This window comes from Macaca thibetana, chromosome X (genome assembly GCF_024542745.1).
Source record: "Macaca thibetana thibetana isolate TM-01 chromosome X, ASM2454274v1, whole genome shotgun sequence".
NCBI classification, from domain to species: Eukaryota; Metazoa; Chordata; class Mammalia; order Primates; family Cercopithecidae; genus Macaca; species Macaca thibetana.
Window position 1 is genome coordinate 38,183,949 of NC_065598.1, and position 18,024 is coordinate 38,201,972.

At 41.3% G+C, this 18,024-nt stretch overlaps 2 protein-coding genes across 2 annotated transcripts in view; one reads left to right on the forward strand and one right to left on the reverse strand.

Annotated features, from left to right (window-relative positions):
• Nucleotides 1-18,024, reverse strand: part of DYNLT3 (dynein light chain Tctex-type 3) — a 752,500-nt gene that overhangs the window by 722,529 nt on the left and 11,947 nt on the right. The gene's annotated exons all lie outside the window — the stretch shown is intronic.
• Nucleotides 1-18,024, forward strand: part of TSPAN7 (tetraspanin 7) — a 118,432-nt gene that overhangs the window by 98,581 nt on the left and 1,827 nt on the right. Inside the window, exons 3-6 of the mRNA XM_050776531.1 lie at nt 2,193-2,267; nt 5,089-5,184; nt 6,572-6,727; nt 12,164-12,247. Coding sequence (XP_050632488.1) covers nt 2,193-2,267; nt 5,089-5,184; nt 6,572-6,727; nt 12,164-12,247 — 411 coding nt within the window. The remainder of the gene's footprint in view (nt 1-2,192; nt 2,268-5,088; nt 5,185-6,571; nt 6,728-12,163; nt 12,248-18,024) is intronic.

Consider the following 18,024-nt stretch of genomic DNA (forward strand, 5'->3'; position numbering starts at 1 on the left):
ATACCCAATAAATATGTACAATTGTTATATGTCAGTTAAAAACAAAAACATTTAAAAATATGATTTAGTTCCTTTTATGTGACAGAGGCTGTACTGGGTGCGTATGACATTTTTTTTTTTTCTCCTCACTACCACCATGCAGTGTAAGTTGTATTTTCATGTTATGTGATAGGAACTCGGGGGTTTAGATAACCCATCCAAGTTCACACAGCTAATGTATGGAAGGCTGGGCTTTGAACCCTTGTATATTTCCTTCCAAAGCCAGGACTATTTCAACTCCAACGTTTATATTTGGGAAAAAGCTCTAACCCCTACTGACCTGTATTTAGTACAAGCTCTTCCCAATAGGCTTTTGGCCAAGGCTTTCTGTAGGTAAAACGGCCACTCTCTGAAACCTCCTAGAGGCAGGAAACTTGCCAGACACAGAAAACTGCTGATCTGGCTGATGAGAACGGAAGTCACTTGATTAACTGTCAGTCTAGAATTTTGCAGTCCTCATATAACCTCATTAATTGCAAAACAACTGAAAATAACTATGTCTACTTTATGGAAGCCCAGAGAGGCTGCCTCTTTTCTAAGAGGTAGTTCATAACAAGATAGGATTCAAACCTAGGAGGACTTCTGACTACAGAGATAAATGTCCTTTCTTCCACCTGCCTGCTAGCAGTTATTTTCCCACTCAACTTTCTGGAAGAGTCTAGGCTTATCCTATCAGCAAAATGGGAGAGTCTCACATCAAACTGTGCTTTGAATTGCATTTTGTATGAGGTTGGGAAAGAAGTCACATACATGGGACATTCTCATAACTACATATTTAGCATTTGAGTGGCTGTGCTTTCTAGAGAATTTTGTTAATATTTAGAAAGAAATTGATATTTTAAGCCAATATTTCCTTTTTCGATATATGTGCCACTAGATGAGAAAAAAAATGTATGATTCTGCATACATATGTATACTTTATGAGACGTGTATATTTTACAGGTAAGTAATGTGGCCACATGCAATCTATCCAAATTCCACAGCATCATTTAAGGCCACTGCAAATGTTCAAAACCATTATATTTTATTTTGAGATGAGAAGAAGCAGATTGTAAGACATGTGCCTTGTAGGTAAGGAATCAATTCTCGTTTTTATCTGCTTTTCAAAGTTATCCTTAATGTTTCATAAATACCATGTACTACCCTTGAATTTAGACGTGCTTGCCTGTGCATGCACATGCAAAAAACTTCGGAAGTACTGGCAGCATGAGATGAAAAGCACTGAAGATGTTAGATGCTTGCAAATGTCATTAGTAGTATGGCGTATTTACTTTTTGAAAGGCTATAAACTCCATGCAGCATCCATCCCGAACAAGAAAGGCGGGCAACTCCACAGGAAAGCTGCTGCGGCTACTGTGTCCAGTGATGACCACCAATCTGAAGAGGAACATCATCTTGCACACGTTTGGCTTCTTGGGCCCAGATGGGAGGGATACAATTCCAAATGAAGCAGTTTTGTAACTGTTTCATCCGAGATGTGGTTGAGACAACTGGAGGCCTTTGCCCAGGCAGCAGGTTCTCATCCTGGCTGTGTTCACACACATGATGGACTAGCATTAGAGAAAAGACATTGGGCCGGTTCTTATTTCTTCTGAAAGCAGCACCAATGCTAGTGAGTGGAAGTTAGAAGTAGGCAGACTTGTGGCCAAAGGGAAAGGAAATCTTTCCAATGATTGGAACAGTTTCAAAATGGAATGGGCCGCAGGGAATTGGCTTGCAGACCGTCGTGAGGAAAGTGGTAAAAAAAAAAAAAGGCCCCCCAGACAGGGCAGAATGTGTCCTGTGACCTTCAGAGCAGTTTGGTTTTTTTCTAGCTCAAAGATTCTAGCGTAACAAATAGTAGATACCTTAGTTGTGAAAGTTCCTTCCGGGTTTCTCCAGGTGAGCCAAGCTGACAGGCACAATGCCAGTCTCTCAGTAAATTCTCCCCAGCTTGTGTACTCCAGAATGCATATGCATATTAAACACACATTCCTAGATTGAGGCTTATGTGGGTAAATTTAGAGAAGAATGTTTTATATTTTTTTTCTAAACTTTGTCTAGGGAGTGTGAGGACTTGTCTAATTCCCGTTGATTGAAAGTAACCTACCCTGGAGAAGCCCTCTTCTTAATCCTGATGTGTCTGACTTTGTCTTTGTGTGCTTCATTTTCAGTATGCCATGTTTCTGTCCCTGGTGTTCCTGGCTGAGCTCGTAGCTGGCATTTCAGGGTTTGTGTTTCGTCATGAGGTGAGTATGCACAAAATGCCTAACTCAATTAAGGGGTGTTTGGGAGGAGGATTCTTGAAACCTCTTGAAATGTGTAAAAGGTACATGCATATAGGCTAGCTGATTTCCTCAGTGGTGTTGCTGTTTTCCAAAGATCATGTCATATGACCTGAAATTTTCATGAAATTCTAAATGTGGGAATTCCACCAAGCATGAAACCTTCATTGTTGATCTTCACTGTTTCTCCGTGTAGCCGTTGCATAAAATGATTCTCTCCCCCATTTTAAAGCAGTCACCTTCAATATGGATTACATACTCCTTTAAAAATAGTTGCTTCAGGCTGGGCATGGTGGCTCATATCTGCAAGACCTGAGCTTTGCAAGGCCTGGGGCAGGAGGATCTTTTGAGGCCAGAAGTTCAAGAGCAGCCTGGGCAACATAGTGAGAACCCCATCTCTAAAAAATAAAAAAATAAATTAGCTGGGTGTGGTGGCTTACATCTATAGTCCTAGCTGCTTAGGAGACTGAGGAGGGATGATCACTTGAACTTGGGAGGTTGAGGCTGCAGTGAGCTAATATCACACCGCTGCACTCCAGCCTGGGCAAGAGAGTGAGACCCTGTCTCTATTTTTTTGTTTTTAAAATAGCTGCTTCAGTAAGGCACAAGTGTATATCTGTATAACAAGTTTTCTAAGACTGTAAAGGCAAGCCAAACTAATTGTCTTGCTGCCTCATAATTTTATCATTGTATTCCATAAATAATAGTAAAGCCAGAAGCAGATACACATGCGTTAAAAAGAAAAAGAAAAAAAAAAACAAGATACAGGTGGAAAACAGAGAGTTACTGTGGGTCTCAAAAGTCTGGCACCATCTGTTCCCAGACCCTGCCTTTTTTTCTTTTTTAATTTTGTCTTAGATTTTTCATTAACCCATCTTGCTGCACCCTCATTGGTACCACTGTGGTGCTTGGCCAGGTTCAGTTCCCCCTGAGCTGGCCTGTATGCTCTCTGCTCCCCTACTGCCTTGTTTTTCCCCTTTACCAGAGACAGTATCCCAGATGCCAAAGCTGACTCCCAAAACCCAGTTTGTACGGGTGCTGCATTTGGAAGTAGAACCCCAGTCATAGTCTCTAGTGAAGTGAGACCTGATGAAGTGTCGGCCTCAACAGCCCTAATAAGTGCCCCTTGTGCCTGTGTGAACACCAGGAGCAGCCTGGCTTGTTCCTACCTGAGCCCTTGTGAACTTCCCTCTTGTTGGTTGCTGGGAGTGCGTTCTGTGGAGGGGTTTTTCTCTTAATGGTGCTTGCTGCCTAGGGGCTGGAAATCCTCATCTACCTAATCTCTTTTGCCTGAAACCCTGAGGGATGTTGTGGGAGGAGGGTACAATGCCACTCTGACCACCAGCGCTGGTCTTGAGTTTGGCTCAACAGTCAAACTCACATGATGACAGTAGGTCTCAGTGCCATTTAACAAAAGCGGAAAGATATAACAAAGGAAGGCCAGCTTGCCTGCTAGGCAGCAGTGGGCTTGCTTCTCCACCATGAGTCCACAAAATAGTCTAGCACCTATTCTGTGTACAGTCCCCCATCCTAAGAGACAGCTTAAGTGCAGTGAAATGAGATGACACAGCTGGGTGTGGTAGCCACCTTAGCTTAGAAGCTGCATGTAACTGGTGTTTCTGTCTTGTAACTGTCCCATGGGCATAGTTTACAGCATTTTAGCAAAGAATATGCCTAGTTAGGAGAGTCACCATACTTAGCCCTAAGCTTCCCACCAAGTAATTATTGTCATTTGCTGTCCTCCCAATCTGGAGACATTTTACCAATTGGGGGTCAGTTTTATCACAAACTCAGTGGCCTGGTAACACATCTGACATTCCACCTTCATCAGGTTTTCAGGGAAACAGAGCTTGAAAGTTACCCCAAAGTCAAATGTATTCACAGAAAAGATTTTGTTAATCTTTTTTTTTTTTTTTTTTTTTTTTGAGACAGAGCCTTGCTCTGTCACCAAGGCTGGAGTGCTGTAGCACAATCTCTGCTTACTGCAAACTCTGCCTCCTGGGTTCAATTGATTCTCCTGACTCAGCCTCCCAAGTAGCTGGGATTACAGGCGCCTGCCACCATGCTAAATTTGTGTGTGTGTGTGTGTGTGTGTGTGTGTGTGTGTATTTTTAGTAGAGACGGGGTTTCACCATCTTGGCCAGGCTGGTCTTGAACTCCTGACCTCAAGTTATCTTTCCATGTCAGCCTCCCAATGTGCTGGGATTACAGGCGTGAGCCACTGCGCCCAGCTGACCTTTTTAAGTTCTTGTCTTTTATCCTCTTTTTTTTTTTTTTAATTTGCCTCACTAAAGACAGGTAAGTGAAAGTTGGTTTTGCCTCACTCGTATGGTAAAACGGGGATCAGTTTTTGACCAAAACATCAGTCATCCTGTCCACCCAAGTGGTTTGTCTTTTATGACCCTCCTGTGTAAGGGCAGAGAAAGTTATAGAAAGATGGGCATTAATCAATTCAAAGAAAATAAGTAGAAAGCCCATGCCTGAGGTTTGGCAGCTCATCATCACAGCCCTTTCAGAAATGGACAGGCCCCTCCAGCAGGTCATTCAGCAGGTCAGACTTTCTCTGAATTGAGGCTGAGGGGAACAATTTTTTAAATTCCTGAGCTTAAAAACCCCCTGGGAAATTTTCTGAGCTTTTCAGTCTCAGAAAATGGGGCATTGCCTCCCTGGCCTATATTTATACAGCGACTTTCCGAAGAGGCTATGTTAGGGTAGAAGTTGGTAAGAATTGGAGTCAGTTTGGGCTGTGGTGGGCTGCAATCACATCCCTCCTTGTCTTCCATAGATCAAGGACACCTTCCTGAGGACTTACACGGACGCTATGCAGAATTACAATGGCAATGATGAGAGGAGCCGGGCAGTGGACCATGTGCAGCGCAGTGTAAGTTCCAGAGGAGATGGGGGTGTGAACTACCTATGAGGTCTGGGCTTAGACTTATGGGCTGCTGGTAGGTTGGCCTAGTGCTTGCTGTTGGTTCCCGTTCTTCAACTCTTAGTCCAGTTCCATTGCCAAGAGTTGACACCCAGTCCTTGTCCAGGCTCCAGTTATTCAGGTAATGAGTGTCAAGGAGGACCACTCTCTTGCGTGTGCCTTGCATCAGTAAGGGTTGCAAGTATGCCAAGGACAGCTCATTTGCTCTTCAGATCTGAACCCTTGGGAAGGAGTTAGGCAGTGAGTGTGTGACAACCTTGCTTAGAGTTGGCTCCCAGAGGCTGGCTTTCTGGGATCAATGTCTTCAGGCTGGGTGGAGAGCTCAGGTGAGCTGTGTTCACTGGCCGGGGCAGTGGAGTGGGCATAGAGTGGACCTAGAAGAAACTGAGGATCTGTTAGGTATGTGAAGAGGGTGAGCTGCCTGATATTTTGCGGAGGATATGGGGGAAATAGAAGAGAGATTTCCTGTCTGGGTGGCAGGTGCTGGCACTCAAGCATGACCGTCCATCAGGAATCACTAATGAGGCTTTTGCTTTGGGTTTTCTTGCTTTTGTTTACTTCAGAAGCAGTCTTTTTTCTAATTTATTTTGATAAAACTTCCAACATATACAGAAAAGTCTCAGGAATATTACAAGGAACTGTATACTCAGATTTACCAATTAATTATATTTTTGCCCCATTTGCTTTAATGTTCCCTATATTGGGGTTGGCAAGCCTCTTCTGTAAAGGATCAAGTAGTAAATATTTTATGCTTTGAGGGCCATACACTCTGTCACAACTACTCATCTCTGCACTGTAGCACAAAAGCAACCACAAACAGTATGTGAACACATAGTTGTCGCTGTGTCCCAGTAAAACTTTATTTACAAAAACAGGTAGCTCCTGGGCTATAGTTTACCAGCTGCGGCTCTCCCTTTCTGTATATGCATCTTTTTAAAAGAACGATTTATTTACTTATTAGTAGAGATCCCAGTGGAGAGGTTTTTGAAACCATATTTGCCTCAATTCACCCATCAATAGTCCTGAGTTAGTGGATGAATACATCTATATCAATAGGTGATTGTGAGTTGGACACAGAAGTATTGCTTTGCTTTGTGGAGGTGAATAAAGAAAGGCAATGTGATATATAATCTAGGACTTCCTTCTTGGAGATCAAACAAGCATCAGTATGGGTATAATTGTTATTGGAGCTTCCCATTCATCTTGACTCACCAAAGCTGCACATGTTGTCTTAGGGCCTTGGCCTGTGTTTCTCTTGTAAAAGTTACAAGGCAGTGATTGAGGAGACCACATTTGATCTACCACTTTTTGATTATTTTCCTTTCACTGTTAATAGCTGAGCTGCTGTGGTGTGCAGAACTACACCAACTGGAGCACCAGCCCCTACTTCCTGGATCATGGCATCCCCCCCAGTTGCTGCATGAACGAAACCGATTGTAATCCCCAGGATCTACACAATCTGACTGTGGCCGCCACTAAAGTTAACCAGAAGGTACCTGCTTTCTCCCAGCCCTGATGGGACCAGTGGTGAATGTTTGGGAGGGGTTTTTTGTTTGTTTGTTTCTGTGAAATTATGATAAATAGATTTGAAACAGTAGTCAAGGAAAAGAGAATCTTACTTTGTGGTTCCTTGATTGCCTGGGAGAGGTACTTGAGGCTGCTCACTTCTAAAAGAGAAAGCTGTGACTCAGATCAGCCTTGTCTTTCTCTCCCACAGCAAGGATCTACGAGGCATAGTTAGGAAGGTTTAGCAAGCTGTTCCTGTTAACCCTGATGCTTATGTCAGACAGCGAGTGTTGGCTTTCTTCTTTTGGGGTGTCCATCTTCTGCTTAATATACCATCCAAACATGAAATTGTTTGCAGCTGGGTGTCAGTCTTTGGCAGCAAGAGAGGAGTAGAGTTGACAAGACAGCATCTACTTCTGCTAGGAAGGTGGCCTTTATTTTAGGGAGTTTACTGCCATAGGAAAATAAATCAGCAACTCCGATTCAACTCATTGTCAACCTCCTGACTCCCAAAGAAATTAGAGAGGGGGAAAAAAGAGGACTAAATGAGATTTAAAAGTTAGTACATAGTGGAAATGAGGGAAATGAAGTTTTAGTAGTCAGAGAAGAGGAAAATCAATTCTGCATTCCACTTTACAGAGAATACGATGAAGACATGATAAAACTGCATGTGAAGACTATCTACATTCTTAAATGTTTAGAGAAATACCATATATAAAATATATTTTGGTAAACAAAAGGGAGGGAAAAACCTATTATTGTGTTTACTTCCTGTTATTCAGTCAAGGGGTGAATCTTTTCTTGCTAAGATAAAATTCTGTTCTTATGATGCCTTCAAAATTCTATGTGATCTGGACCAACTGCTGAATAATTCAGAGAGAAAAGATAGTTCAGTAAGATTCAGTACTGACAGCTTCTTGTCTAAGTTAAAAGGACATCTGTTTCTATTTGAATTTTTCTTATGAACCCAAACATTGAGGCTTCCTTCATCTCTTATTAGTTAATAAGGTAACTTCTGGCTTCTTCATGGGCATCCCCACTGAGTACCCATATGTGTCATTATGCTTCCATTTTATGAAGTGCTAAGCATGTGGTAGACACTCCAATTTATGGAAGACAAGACATGCTCTATGGCAGTGAGATATTTGATATAACAGAGCCTCAGAAAGTCATTCATGAAAGCAGTACCCAAGTCTTTTTTTTTTTTTTTGGCCACTCAAACTTCCTCTTCTTTTGTGAAAATTGAGGATCCAGAAGTCAGGAACACGGGGTCTAGTGTCAGGCTCCAGTAGAAGTTCTGACTGAGCCACTGTTGATTATGTGATATCGGTCAAGTTACTTAACCTTTCTCAGTCTTGCTTTTCTCATCTGTAAAATGGGGATAATAAGAATACATGCTCCTTGTGCTTGATTTGAAGATTTAATGAGATAAAGTGTCAAAAGCACAGTACCTGGCACAGATTATGACACAGATGTGATACACGTTAACGGTAATGTAAATGATGATGGTGAAATTTGTCTTCTATATCACATGGAGTCTTTTATTAACAATGATGCAGCAGTTTCTTATAGGGAGGATCTTTTGTTAGTATGTAAAAACAAGTTTGGAGACGTATCTTATAGTGCATCTATAATCCTTACAATTATTTCCAGAAAGAGAGATAGGGTCACCTTTTTTCATTTCACTGATAAACCTACACACTGACCTCACTTTCCACCTCCCCACTGAAATCCAACTTTATATTTTCCTGGCCACCTCAAATACTTAGAAGATCTGCTTAACTTCTCTCTTACTTACCTTATAGCCTCCAACCTGGCTCCCTCAGAGGAGAAAAACTGAATGAAAACTAAAATTTGTCTACCAAGTTTCCTTAGACATTCTTATTTAATGCCCACCTGAACTTATGAGACGAATTACTTCTCCTGACTAAATCTCAGACACCTAATCTATACAAGGTGGGAGATGGGGATGGGGTAATAGTAGATGCTCATACATGTTACCCGTCCTCCCAGTGACTCCTTCCCCCTAGGAGGCTTAACTACTGCCACATTCTAGTGATATGGAATCCTATGATTTAGAATAAATGGATCATCCCTGTAGATCCTGTGGTGTCTTAGACCCTGTACTCTGATAGCACAGAAAGACGATTCTTGGCTCTTACCAGGAAGCTTGAGAAACCCGTCTTGTACAGATAACCGGGAGAGAACAGGAGGAAAGTATGTAGAGTTAAATAGGGTATTTATTGTTTGGATTTGGGGACAGGTTTTATTTTGGTTTTGCTAGCAGGATGATGAAATGTCTGCAGGTTCAGTTGGCTAATAGCATTGGCTGAAATCCTACTTCATGGGAATTATTTGACAGTTTATAAGGGCGAGAGGAACATAGTTATTCTGCTTGGCAGCTACAGAGATACCTCTTCCCATAACCTATCTGGAACTAGCGTTCTACTTCTAGTAGTTAAAGTCGGTCACTTGCAGATGTTTTCCATTGGTGACTGTTGATTTAGACATGCTGAGAGGGCGAGCAAATGAACTGTTCTGAGTGTTTCCTAGGATACTTAGCAGGTCTGTGTAGATTTATCTCACACCTGACAACCAGACTTTTGTATTAGGAAATTGAGAGAGGTTGTTGTGAGTAGATAAGATCATAGTTTAGGGGAAAATTTAAGGTTGAATGCAAACATGGCCTGTGGTAGTAGTATTAAATCAGCTCTTACAGTATGCAGATCTGTGCTGAGACCAGGAAAATGAACTTTGGGGTCCATGCAGTAAATAACAGAAAAATCCAGAGATGGCAAACATTTATTTTGACATTGGTCTCTTATTGTTTAAAAACAAAACAGAAAAAAAAAACTAAGTCACTTTTCTCATTTTAATTAATCCTATTACTGATATGATTCATTAACTTGCTTTCTTATTTGGAATAAAAAATAATGAGAAAACATTTCTTATAGAAGAATGCTTCTCACCTTTTAATGGGCATGTGAAGCGTCTGGAGATCTGGTTAAAATTCATTAAAAATATGTCTAAAGGAATAACCCATGGATTTGGCAGATTCTGATTCAGTAGATCTGGGGTGGAGCCTTCAATTCTGCATTTCTAACAAGCTCCTAGGTGAATAAATACTGCTCATTCAAGATCCATACATTGAGCAAGGTTTAGAGAGAATTATTTCGGCACAGTTGTACTAATGCCAGGCAGTTATTCCCTTTTTCTGGTGTCTCCTACTGGTTGGAGTGGCCTTACCAAAAATAATGTGACCAAGTCTAAAGTCTTCTAGAATGGAGTAGAAATCATACTTGAGAAAATATATTCAGTTTAAGTGTGGAATTGAAGTGCGCAGAAAAAAAATCTATGCCAAACTATTTTGCAGAATAAGAAAATACTCATTTTGCTTCTCTCTGGGTTGTATTATCAGGCTTGTGTTTCCAAATTTTGAGCTTACGTAACACTGGTGCTGATCTGTACCTCATTCCTTAGCCCCATCATCACTGCAGGGAGAAGATACAGTAATGATAGCCAGCCTGGCAAACTGCTGTCTTAGCCGCTACCTTTTGGGAAAGTGTTAGAATATCCACATCTCTTTTCATTTTGTCTTCTTTCTAACCCAAATTCTTCTCTCTTCTACTACCTTTTGAAAAATTGTATGAGGTTGGGCATGGTGGCTCATGCCTGTAATCCCAGCACTTTGGGAAGTTGAAATGGGTGGATCACCTGAAGTCAGGAGTTTGAGACCAACCTGGCCAACATGGTGAAACCCCATCTGTACTAAAAATACAAAAATTAGCCAGGCATGGTGGCACACACCTGTAATGCCAGCTACTCGGGAGGCTGAGGCAGGAGAATCGCTTGATCCCTGGAGGCGGAGGTTGCAGTGAGCCGAGATCATGCCACTGTACTCCAGCCTGGGCTACAGAGCAAGACTCTGTCTCAAAAAAAAAAAAAAAAAAAAAAAAAAAGAAAAAAAAAGAAACAAAGAAAGAAAGAAAAGAAAAGAGAAAAAGAAAAAAAATGTGATATAGAGTCTCACTAGTAACAGTGAAATCAGTAAGCTTCTACTATGGGGAATCAAATATTAAAACTCCCCATGAGTGATAATGTATTTCCTTTCCCACTCCCACCCTGGCCTTCAAATTTGCATCAGATAACTAAGAAGTCTAGTTTGTCGATTGCATTGAAAACATATGTCACACAAAGGGAACAACACATACTGGGCCTATAGGAGGGTAGAGGGTGGGAGGAGGAAGAAGATCAGGAAAAACAACTAATGGGTACTAGGCTTAATACTTGGGTGACAAAGTAATCTGTACAACAAACCCCCCACGACACAAGTTTACCTATATAATAAACTTGCACATGTACCCCTGAACTTAAAAACAAAAGAAAATATGTCTGAAAGCACTACTGGTAAGTTAATGCACCATTTTTTTTTCCCTGCAAGCAGACTATAAATGTATATAGATATCACTTAATAGAAGACACAGCATTGGCAGAATTTTTTACAAGCTATGAGAAATGTTAAATTGTTAAATTTGAACTTAAAGAGGGGAAACATGCTTGGGGTTTTTTTGTTCTTCAAATGTTATTAAAACTTAGTGTGCCATTTTGATAAATAAGAACCAGCTTTAATCTGTTTATCAAATTAATGTCTTTATTTGTCACAGACTTTATACAATTTAGTTGAGGCCCTTTTCCAGAAAACTGGAAAAAGACCATGTCTTCCTGGCTGAATAAGTCAGTTCAGAACTCTAGGTTGATTTGGCCAGTTTCAAATAAATATACTTACAAATTCTCTCTCTCTCCGGAAAAGATGACCCTAGAACACAGGTTTTCCCTATTTAAAAAATCCTAATGGTCTCATTAGGAAGAACCCTAAAACTCCATAAAGTTGGCAGATACTCAAACACTTCCCTCTAGCCAGATGATTCCGGTTTGTTTATTCAAGATTTTGTCATTCGTTGTCAAAATGCTAGTAACCATGTTTATGATGCTGAGATTTCCTGTTCAAGGATGCGGAATGTCTTTTCAAGTCTACTTCTTTGTCTCTGTAGTGTTTGCTTCATAGATCTTAGAGATCTCTTGCTAAATTTAATCCTACTACAGAAACATTTGTCGATGAAATTGTGTCTGGGATTGACTTTAAATGGGATGGGAGTTGGGGAGGTTCAAATGAAGCAAGATTGACCAGATGTTAATTTGTGATGTTTGGGGAAGGGTCATGTGTCTCTGTATTTTTGTGTATGTTTGAAACCTTTTCTTATTTTTTTAAGTTTGAAAAGAATGCTAATAAATTCCTGGAGTGAGTTGCAATTGTATTTGCTGAATTAAGGTTGAAGTGTATGTTGGGAGTGTTTCGAGTACACATAGCCCAGCTTGGCCTGAGTAAAAACATGTCTCCAAGACAGTGTCTTTCTCTTTCCAGGGTTGTTATGATCTGGTAACTAGTTTCATGGAGACTAACATGGGAATCATCGCTGGAGTGGCGTTTGGAATCGCATTCTCCCAGGTAGCTTCATAATTGTGCAGAACCTAGTCTAACCTTTCCTCTGCCTCCCTCCCTGGCCTCCAGATTCTCTGCCTGCCTTCCTGTGCTTTGGGAAAAGCTGATAGATGGGGTCAAAGCTCCTTGCTCATTAGTCCTCAGGTGATCTGTTTATTGATTTTTCTTTTTCAACTCAAATGAAGTTTTGTCATCAAGGGAATATCAGTTACAGTTACACTAATGACTAGCTCCAGAAAAACAACTGGTTACTTCTGTAGGTCAAATGGAGGTTAACTGAATAACGTGCTGGCATAATTGGATCATAAACAACTCAAAACAGCAAATGGCTGATCTGGATTTGGGGGAAGCGTTTTTCCTGATTAACCTGACCCTTTTTTGCTCTCTCTTAGTTCCCCTGTATTACGGATGAGATCTCTCCCTTTTAAAGAAAGCCTAAATTTAGCAAACTTCGACTTGTGATCATTATTTTAATCTCTAAGTTTGGCTATTTGTAAGAAGTTTGACTATTCTTATGTGGTTTCTTAAGAGGAAATAAAATTTTGTGTACTAAATTTTATAGCCCTTTATCTGTACCTACCCTCAAGAAAACAATGGGAGAAGTACTATGCCAATTAAGTAAACCACACACACTGGAGGATAGAATAAGATTAAGCTAAATCTAAAACGTAGCCCACCTCCACCAGGCAGGGCATGGTCCCTCAGGCTTCTGATCTCCCAGACAAATGATACATCCTTGCTATAATGTGGCTTTGGGTAGAAGAATCAACATGTATAGTTAACAAGCAAGAGCAAACTTTGTTTATGTTTAACTCAGACTTTGTTCAGACCAACAGATCGTTTTTCAAACAAAGCCCAATTAATGTTGTCTGAGTAATGTCTCCACAGCTCTCAATTCTTTTTTTATTTTTTTATTTCTTTTTATTTAGGACCTGGTGTCTACAACAAACCACAACTCTAATTTCTATATAGGCTATCTCAGACTCTAATTACTTTTTCCCTACCCATCTGTATCTCTGGCCCTCCTGCTTAGCAATGCAGATGCACTTTAATTTTAGTCCAGTTTGTTCCTAAAACTTTCTAATTGAAATGTGGAATATACGGAAAGGTGCATAAATTATGTTTACAGCTTAATAAGTTACCACAAAATGAACATAGCTGTGTAACCCTCGCTTAGATTAAGGCATAGAACTTTAAGCCTGATGGTTTGTTTTTTACAAGTAGACAGCCTTAGAGAAGTAGAAGAGCTTTTCTTCCTAAGCAGTTACAAAACCTGTGCAACATTTTATCTCACAAGAGCATGTGGGCTCAGCCAACACAAGTGTGTTCCTTGTTGCAATTTCAAAACTATCTTTTACCATGCTTCGTTGTGTTTTGTTTTTGTTTTGAAGCCCATGAAGTGAATGAAACCCTCAACACTCCAACACATAGACAAACCAGAGTGGGGTCACAAACAATGCAAATTAACTCAGTCTCCAGAGACATTTGAAAAGCAATTGCTACTCTGAAATGTATTCTAGTTGCTATAATATTTCAATAATACTCAGCCACATCACTCTAATGACCGAGGGACATTTTAGAGGATCCCCAAACCCTGGTGACTGATGCAAATGTGCAGGATGCACTTGACAGCCTGGAACATCCTGTTTACTTAACACATGTATGTGTGGCATCATATTGTTAACATCAAAAGGGCATTCATGTGTTTGGCATTTGAGGAGGCCTGTCCCATTGGAGGAAAAAAAAATATTGCTGAAGTCTCCCCTACTAGCTATCCTAGAACCATAAAGGGACATTATGCTGATACTGTACATTAGGAGAAGAGAGCCTCAAATAACCTGGAATCTCATGAATGAAACACCTTATCATCCAAGAATATTCCCATGTGGCCATGAGCATGAGTGTATGTGTGGTATTAGGAGGATCCTGTGTTCATTAATGAGATGAATCAAATGGATCCTTCTCCAAGTAATGAATCTGATTAATACCTCTCTTCCACTCTTCTCTCACACATCCCAATGAAGAAATGTATGATTAGACAAATAATTATCTGGCCTGATTAATCTCTCTGTGCTACCTTAAGAAATCTGTGATTTGTGAATTGTTGAATATGTACTGTGACCCTCTAGGGCAGTAAGAGAGGGGCTTTGACCTTAAGGAACCCCAACTCTGAAATTCTCTGCAGTGAGTTTAGGTCTCATCAAGGTACCACATAGTTATTGGGGTGATAAAACACAAAGCCCAGTGACATCATACCATGGTGCCAGTACTGCTCACCCATGTGGCCAGGCAGGTCCAGCAGGGCAGACACTTGAGACCTGCTCCCAGGTTCGGGCAGGGAAAGGAATGGCTGTGGCTGGCATTTGCCAGCCAGATGCACCAGGAACTACAGCTATTTATGGTGCCATCAGCCTCAGGGTTCCTGAAAGCTGAAGTTGGCTTCCAGATGTCCGTAGATCCAGGGCATCCCTGGGACAATGGTGGCCACTTACCAGATGCCCATTCACAAAGAACCAGCCCTACTGATCCTGGTCAGTGACCTAGAACCAGACCTTTGGCTACATGTGTTCAGAAATTTTAGAGCCAATGTCATAGTAAAATTTAGCACATGTTGTCTGATATTGATGAACCAGTTGTGTTGACCTATGCCTTAGCCTTCCTATAATAAAGAAGGCTCTACTAAGTAGAGGCCGCAGAGAGGACAAAGTAGGTAGGAAAGAACAGAGCTCTCTCCCTCCCTCCCTCCCACTTTTGCTCTCCTGCCCTCGACCTTTTTCTTGCCCTTTGCTTGCTCTTATGACCTCCATGCTATCATCTGTTGGAAGAAACCGGCCATGCACATCTATTGTCTCAAAGATTAAAGGTGGTATAAAGTATTAGGAAAACTAAGCTGGGTCTAGCCTTTTAATACACTGGGCAAGAACTTTGTTCCCTGTTAGCTAACTTAGCTAATTGAAAGCTCTCGAGTGCTGTTTTTGAACAGCAGCAGGGTTGTGTCAAGCATTAAACACTTCTCTCTACAAACTTCCATTGCCTTTGCCCTCTCAAGGTAAACCTCATTTGTCTGGACTTGATGGGCAGAGTCTACTGCCCTATAAATTTATAGCAGAAGGTTGAATCTGTTTAGTAGGGTACCTCTTCGCTGCATCTTTGGCAACTGCTTTTTCACTCGAGGGCTTGTGGGGAGAGTGAGAGATGGAGCACGCATGTACAGTACCCTGTCCTATCCCCACCCCCAAAATGCCCTGGAAGCCAAGAACCATGGGATGTCTCGGCATGGACATGTTTATTGTTCAATTTGTGACATTGTGTATATGTACATACGCATGTGTGTGTGTGGTGGGGTGTTCTCTGGTCTTCTGTGTTTAGTACTTCTGTGTCTAAGGTAAATAGACCCAGGGCTTTGCTAGACTTGGAACCTGTTAGGCTGGATTAATTCCCCATGTCATGTAATATTGTAGTCCTGAGTAAAGACAGTAGAGCCATTTTCCAGAAGGGGAGGGTTGAGTGACTCGCTTGAAGTTGGGCAGCTACTATAGATCCAGTATTATAATTCTGACCTCTTCACCTGGCCTGCTGTATTAACTTTTAAGGCCAGAGATCACCCTTGTTCCTGCCTCTGGTAGCACCTGAAGGGAATTCATTTATTGCTTTTATAACAAAAAGACTTAAGTCTGTGAAATACAAAAGGAAAAGGTACTCATAAGAAAACACAGACCCTATTACTACCCATCCATTTTCTGACCCTCATCCTCCTGTCTGGCCTCCTCCAGGGTCTAAATGCTGCTAAGATGTGCCGGTCATTCTTTTCTTTTGGGGGGCCCTTGAGAAGACTTGTTTACCTTTTCTATGTAGAGGGCAGGACAGAGCTGAGGCTTTTCTTAGATAGGATGAGAGGGTACAACATTAAGCTCTGAGAATTACCTGTGTAGCTTGGGGCGTATTCTTTAACCTCTCATAACCCTCAATTTTCTTATCTGGAACACTGAGATTGTAATATTGTACAGGTTGTGGTAAATATTCAATACAGGCTAGGTACAGTGACTCATGTCTGTAATCCCAGCACTTTGAGAGACAGAGGCAGGCAGATCACTTGAGCCCAGGAATTCAAGACCAGCCTGGTCAACATGGCAAAACCCCATCTCTACTAAAAATGCAAAAATTAGCTGAATGTGGTGGCGCACAACTGTAATCCCAGCTACTCAGGAGGCTGAGGCAGGAGAATCACTTCAACCTGGGAGGTAGAGGTTGTAGTGAGCCGAGATTGCACCACTGCACTCCAGCCTGGATATTCAATACAGTCAGCCTTCCGTATCTGCAGGTTCTGTATCCATGAATTCAACCAACTATGGATTGAAAATAACAATACAACAAAAAATAATGCAAATAAAAGCAATATAGTATAGCAACTATTTACACAGCATTTACATTGTATTAGGTATTATGAGTAATCTTGAGATGATTTAAAGTATAAAGGAGGATGTGCATAGCTTATATGCAAATATTGCACGATTTTATATCAAGGACTTGAGCATCCTAGGATTTTGCTATCCTCAGGAGGTCCTGGAACCAATCTCCAACAGATACTAAGGGACGACTGTAATTTGTTCTACCTGAATGTGTTATGTACCTCTGACACTTATTTAATTTTTGACATTATCAAGTGTGTTCTGCTGTTTGTTGGTCCTGGAAAATGGAAGTTCTAATAAAAAGAGACAAGCTATGAGGTTCAAGGTCATTACATTCATATTTTAGTTTCTCATTTGGCAGAATATTCTAAAGGTTATAGCCATGGTATCTTCAGCCACTTGGCAGTAAGTGCATGAGACTATGTATTTTATGGCACCAAATGATGTTGACCAGAACCTTGGTAGGAGATAGGACGAGTCCAATAAGATGATGATGCTTCCTTACCTGAAAGAGGTTATAGTTTGCATATTTCACAGCACAATTTTGATTTGAAAAAGGAAGATAAGAAATGAGAGCTGGAACCTGCACGGGTAGGTTAAGAGCCAGGAGAATGGAGTTCAGGTGTTTCCCTGACCAACAGTGGGACCTGAAGTGGCAGTAGGTGTTTCATCTATAAGATGAGGGTGACTAGGTGGACTGGATGAGCAGTTCCCTGCCCTTGAAGGCTTGTTAAAACACCAGTTGCTGGGCCCCAACCCCCAGCATATCTGATTCATCAGAACTGGGGTGAGATCTGAGAATGTGCATTTCTAAAAAGGTCCCAGGTGATCGTGATGCTCTTGGTCCTGGGGTCGCACTTCTAGTGACACAGGTCTGATCCAGTAAAACATGCCCAGTTGTCTAAAGAGAAGGGACTACATTGACTAAGAGAAAGCAGCCTCTAGACTCAAGTGCACAATTGGGCTCCTCTCTAGAGAATGCTGATCCTCCAGATTCATGAGTGGAAATTTTCTTTTCTAATGAACAGAACAAGATGTGGTTAAGGGTGTCTTAAGGGTATCACAATCATCTTTATTAGATTCACTTGTGCTACAGTTTAGATCAAGGCACAAAGACAAGTGGATGACTAGAATCTTCTGAGGAGGTAGAGGTACTACATCACTGGTTGTCCTGAGGCCCCTAAAAGAACTGGGAGGTGGGCCCTGGGTGTAGATGAGCCCACTTAGGCCTAAGATATCTACATGGTCAAGAGACAGAATATAAAGCCCCACTTTCCCCTAGCCCCTCCTACCTTTTCATAAGCTGTGGCTTTCTTACCCCACTGGTGAATGTGCCTCATCAAGAATAGGGTCTCTATTCTTGCCTCAAGGAAA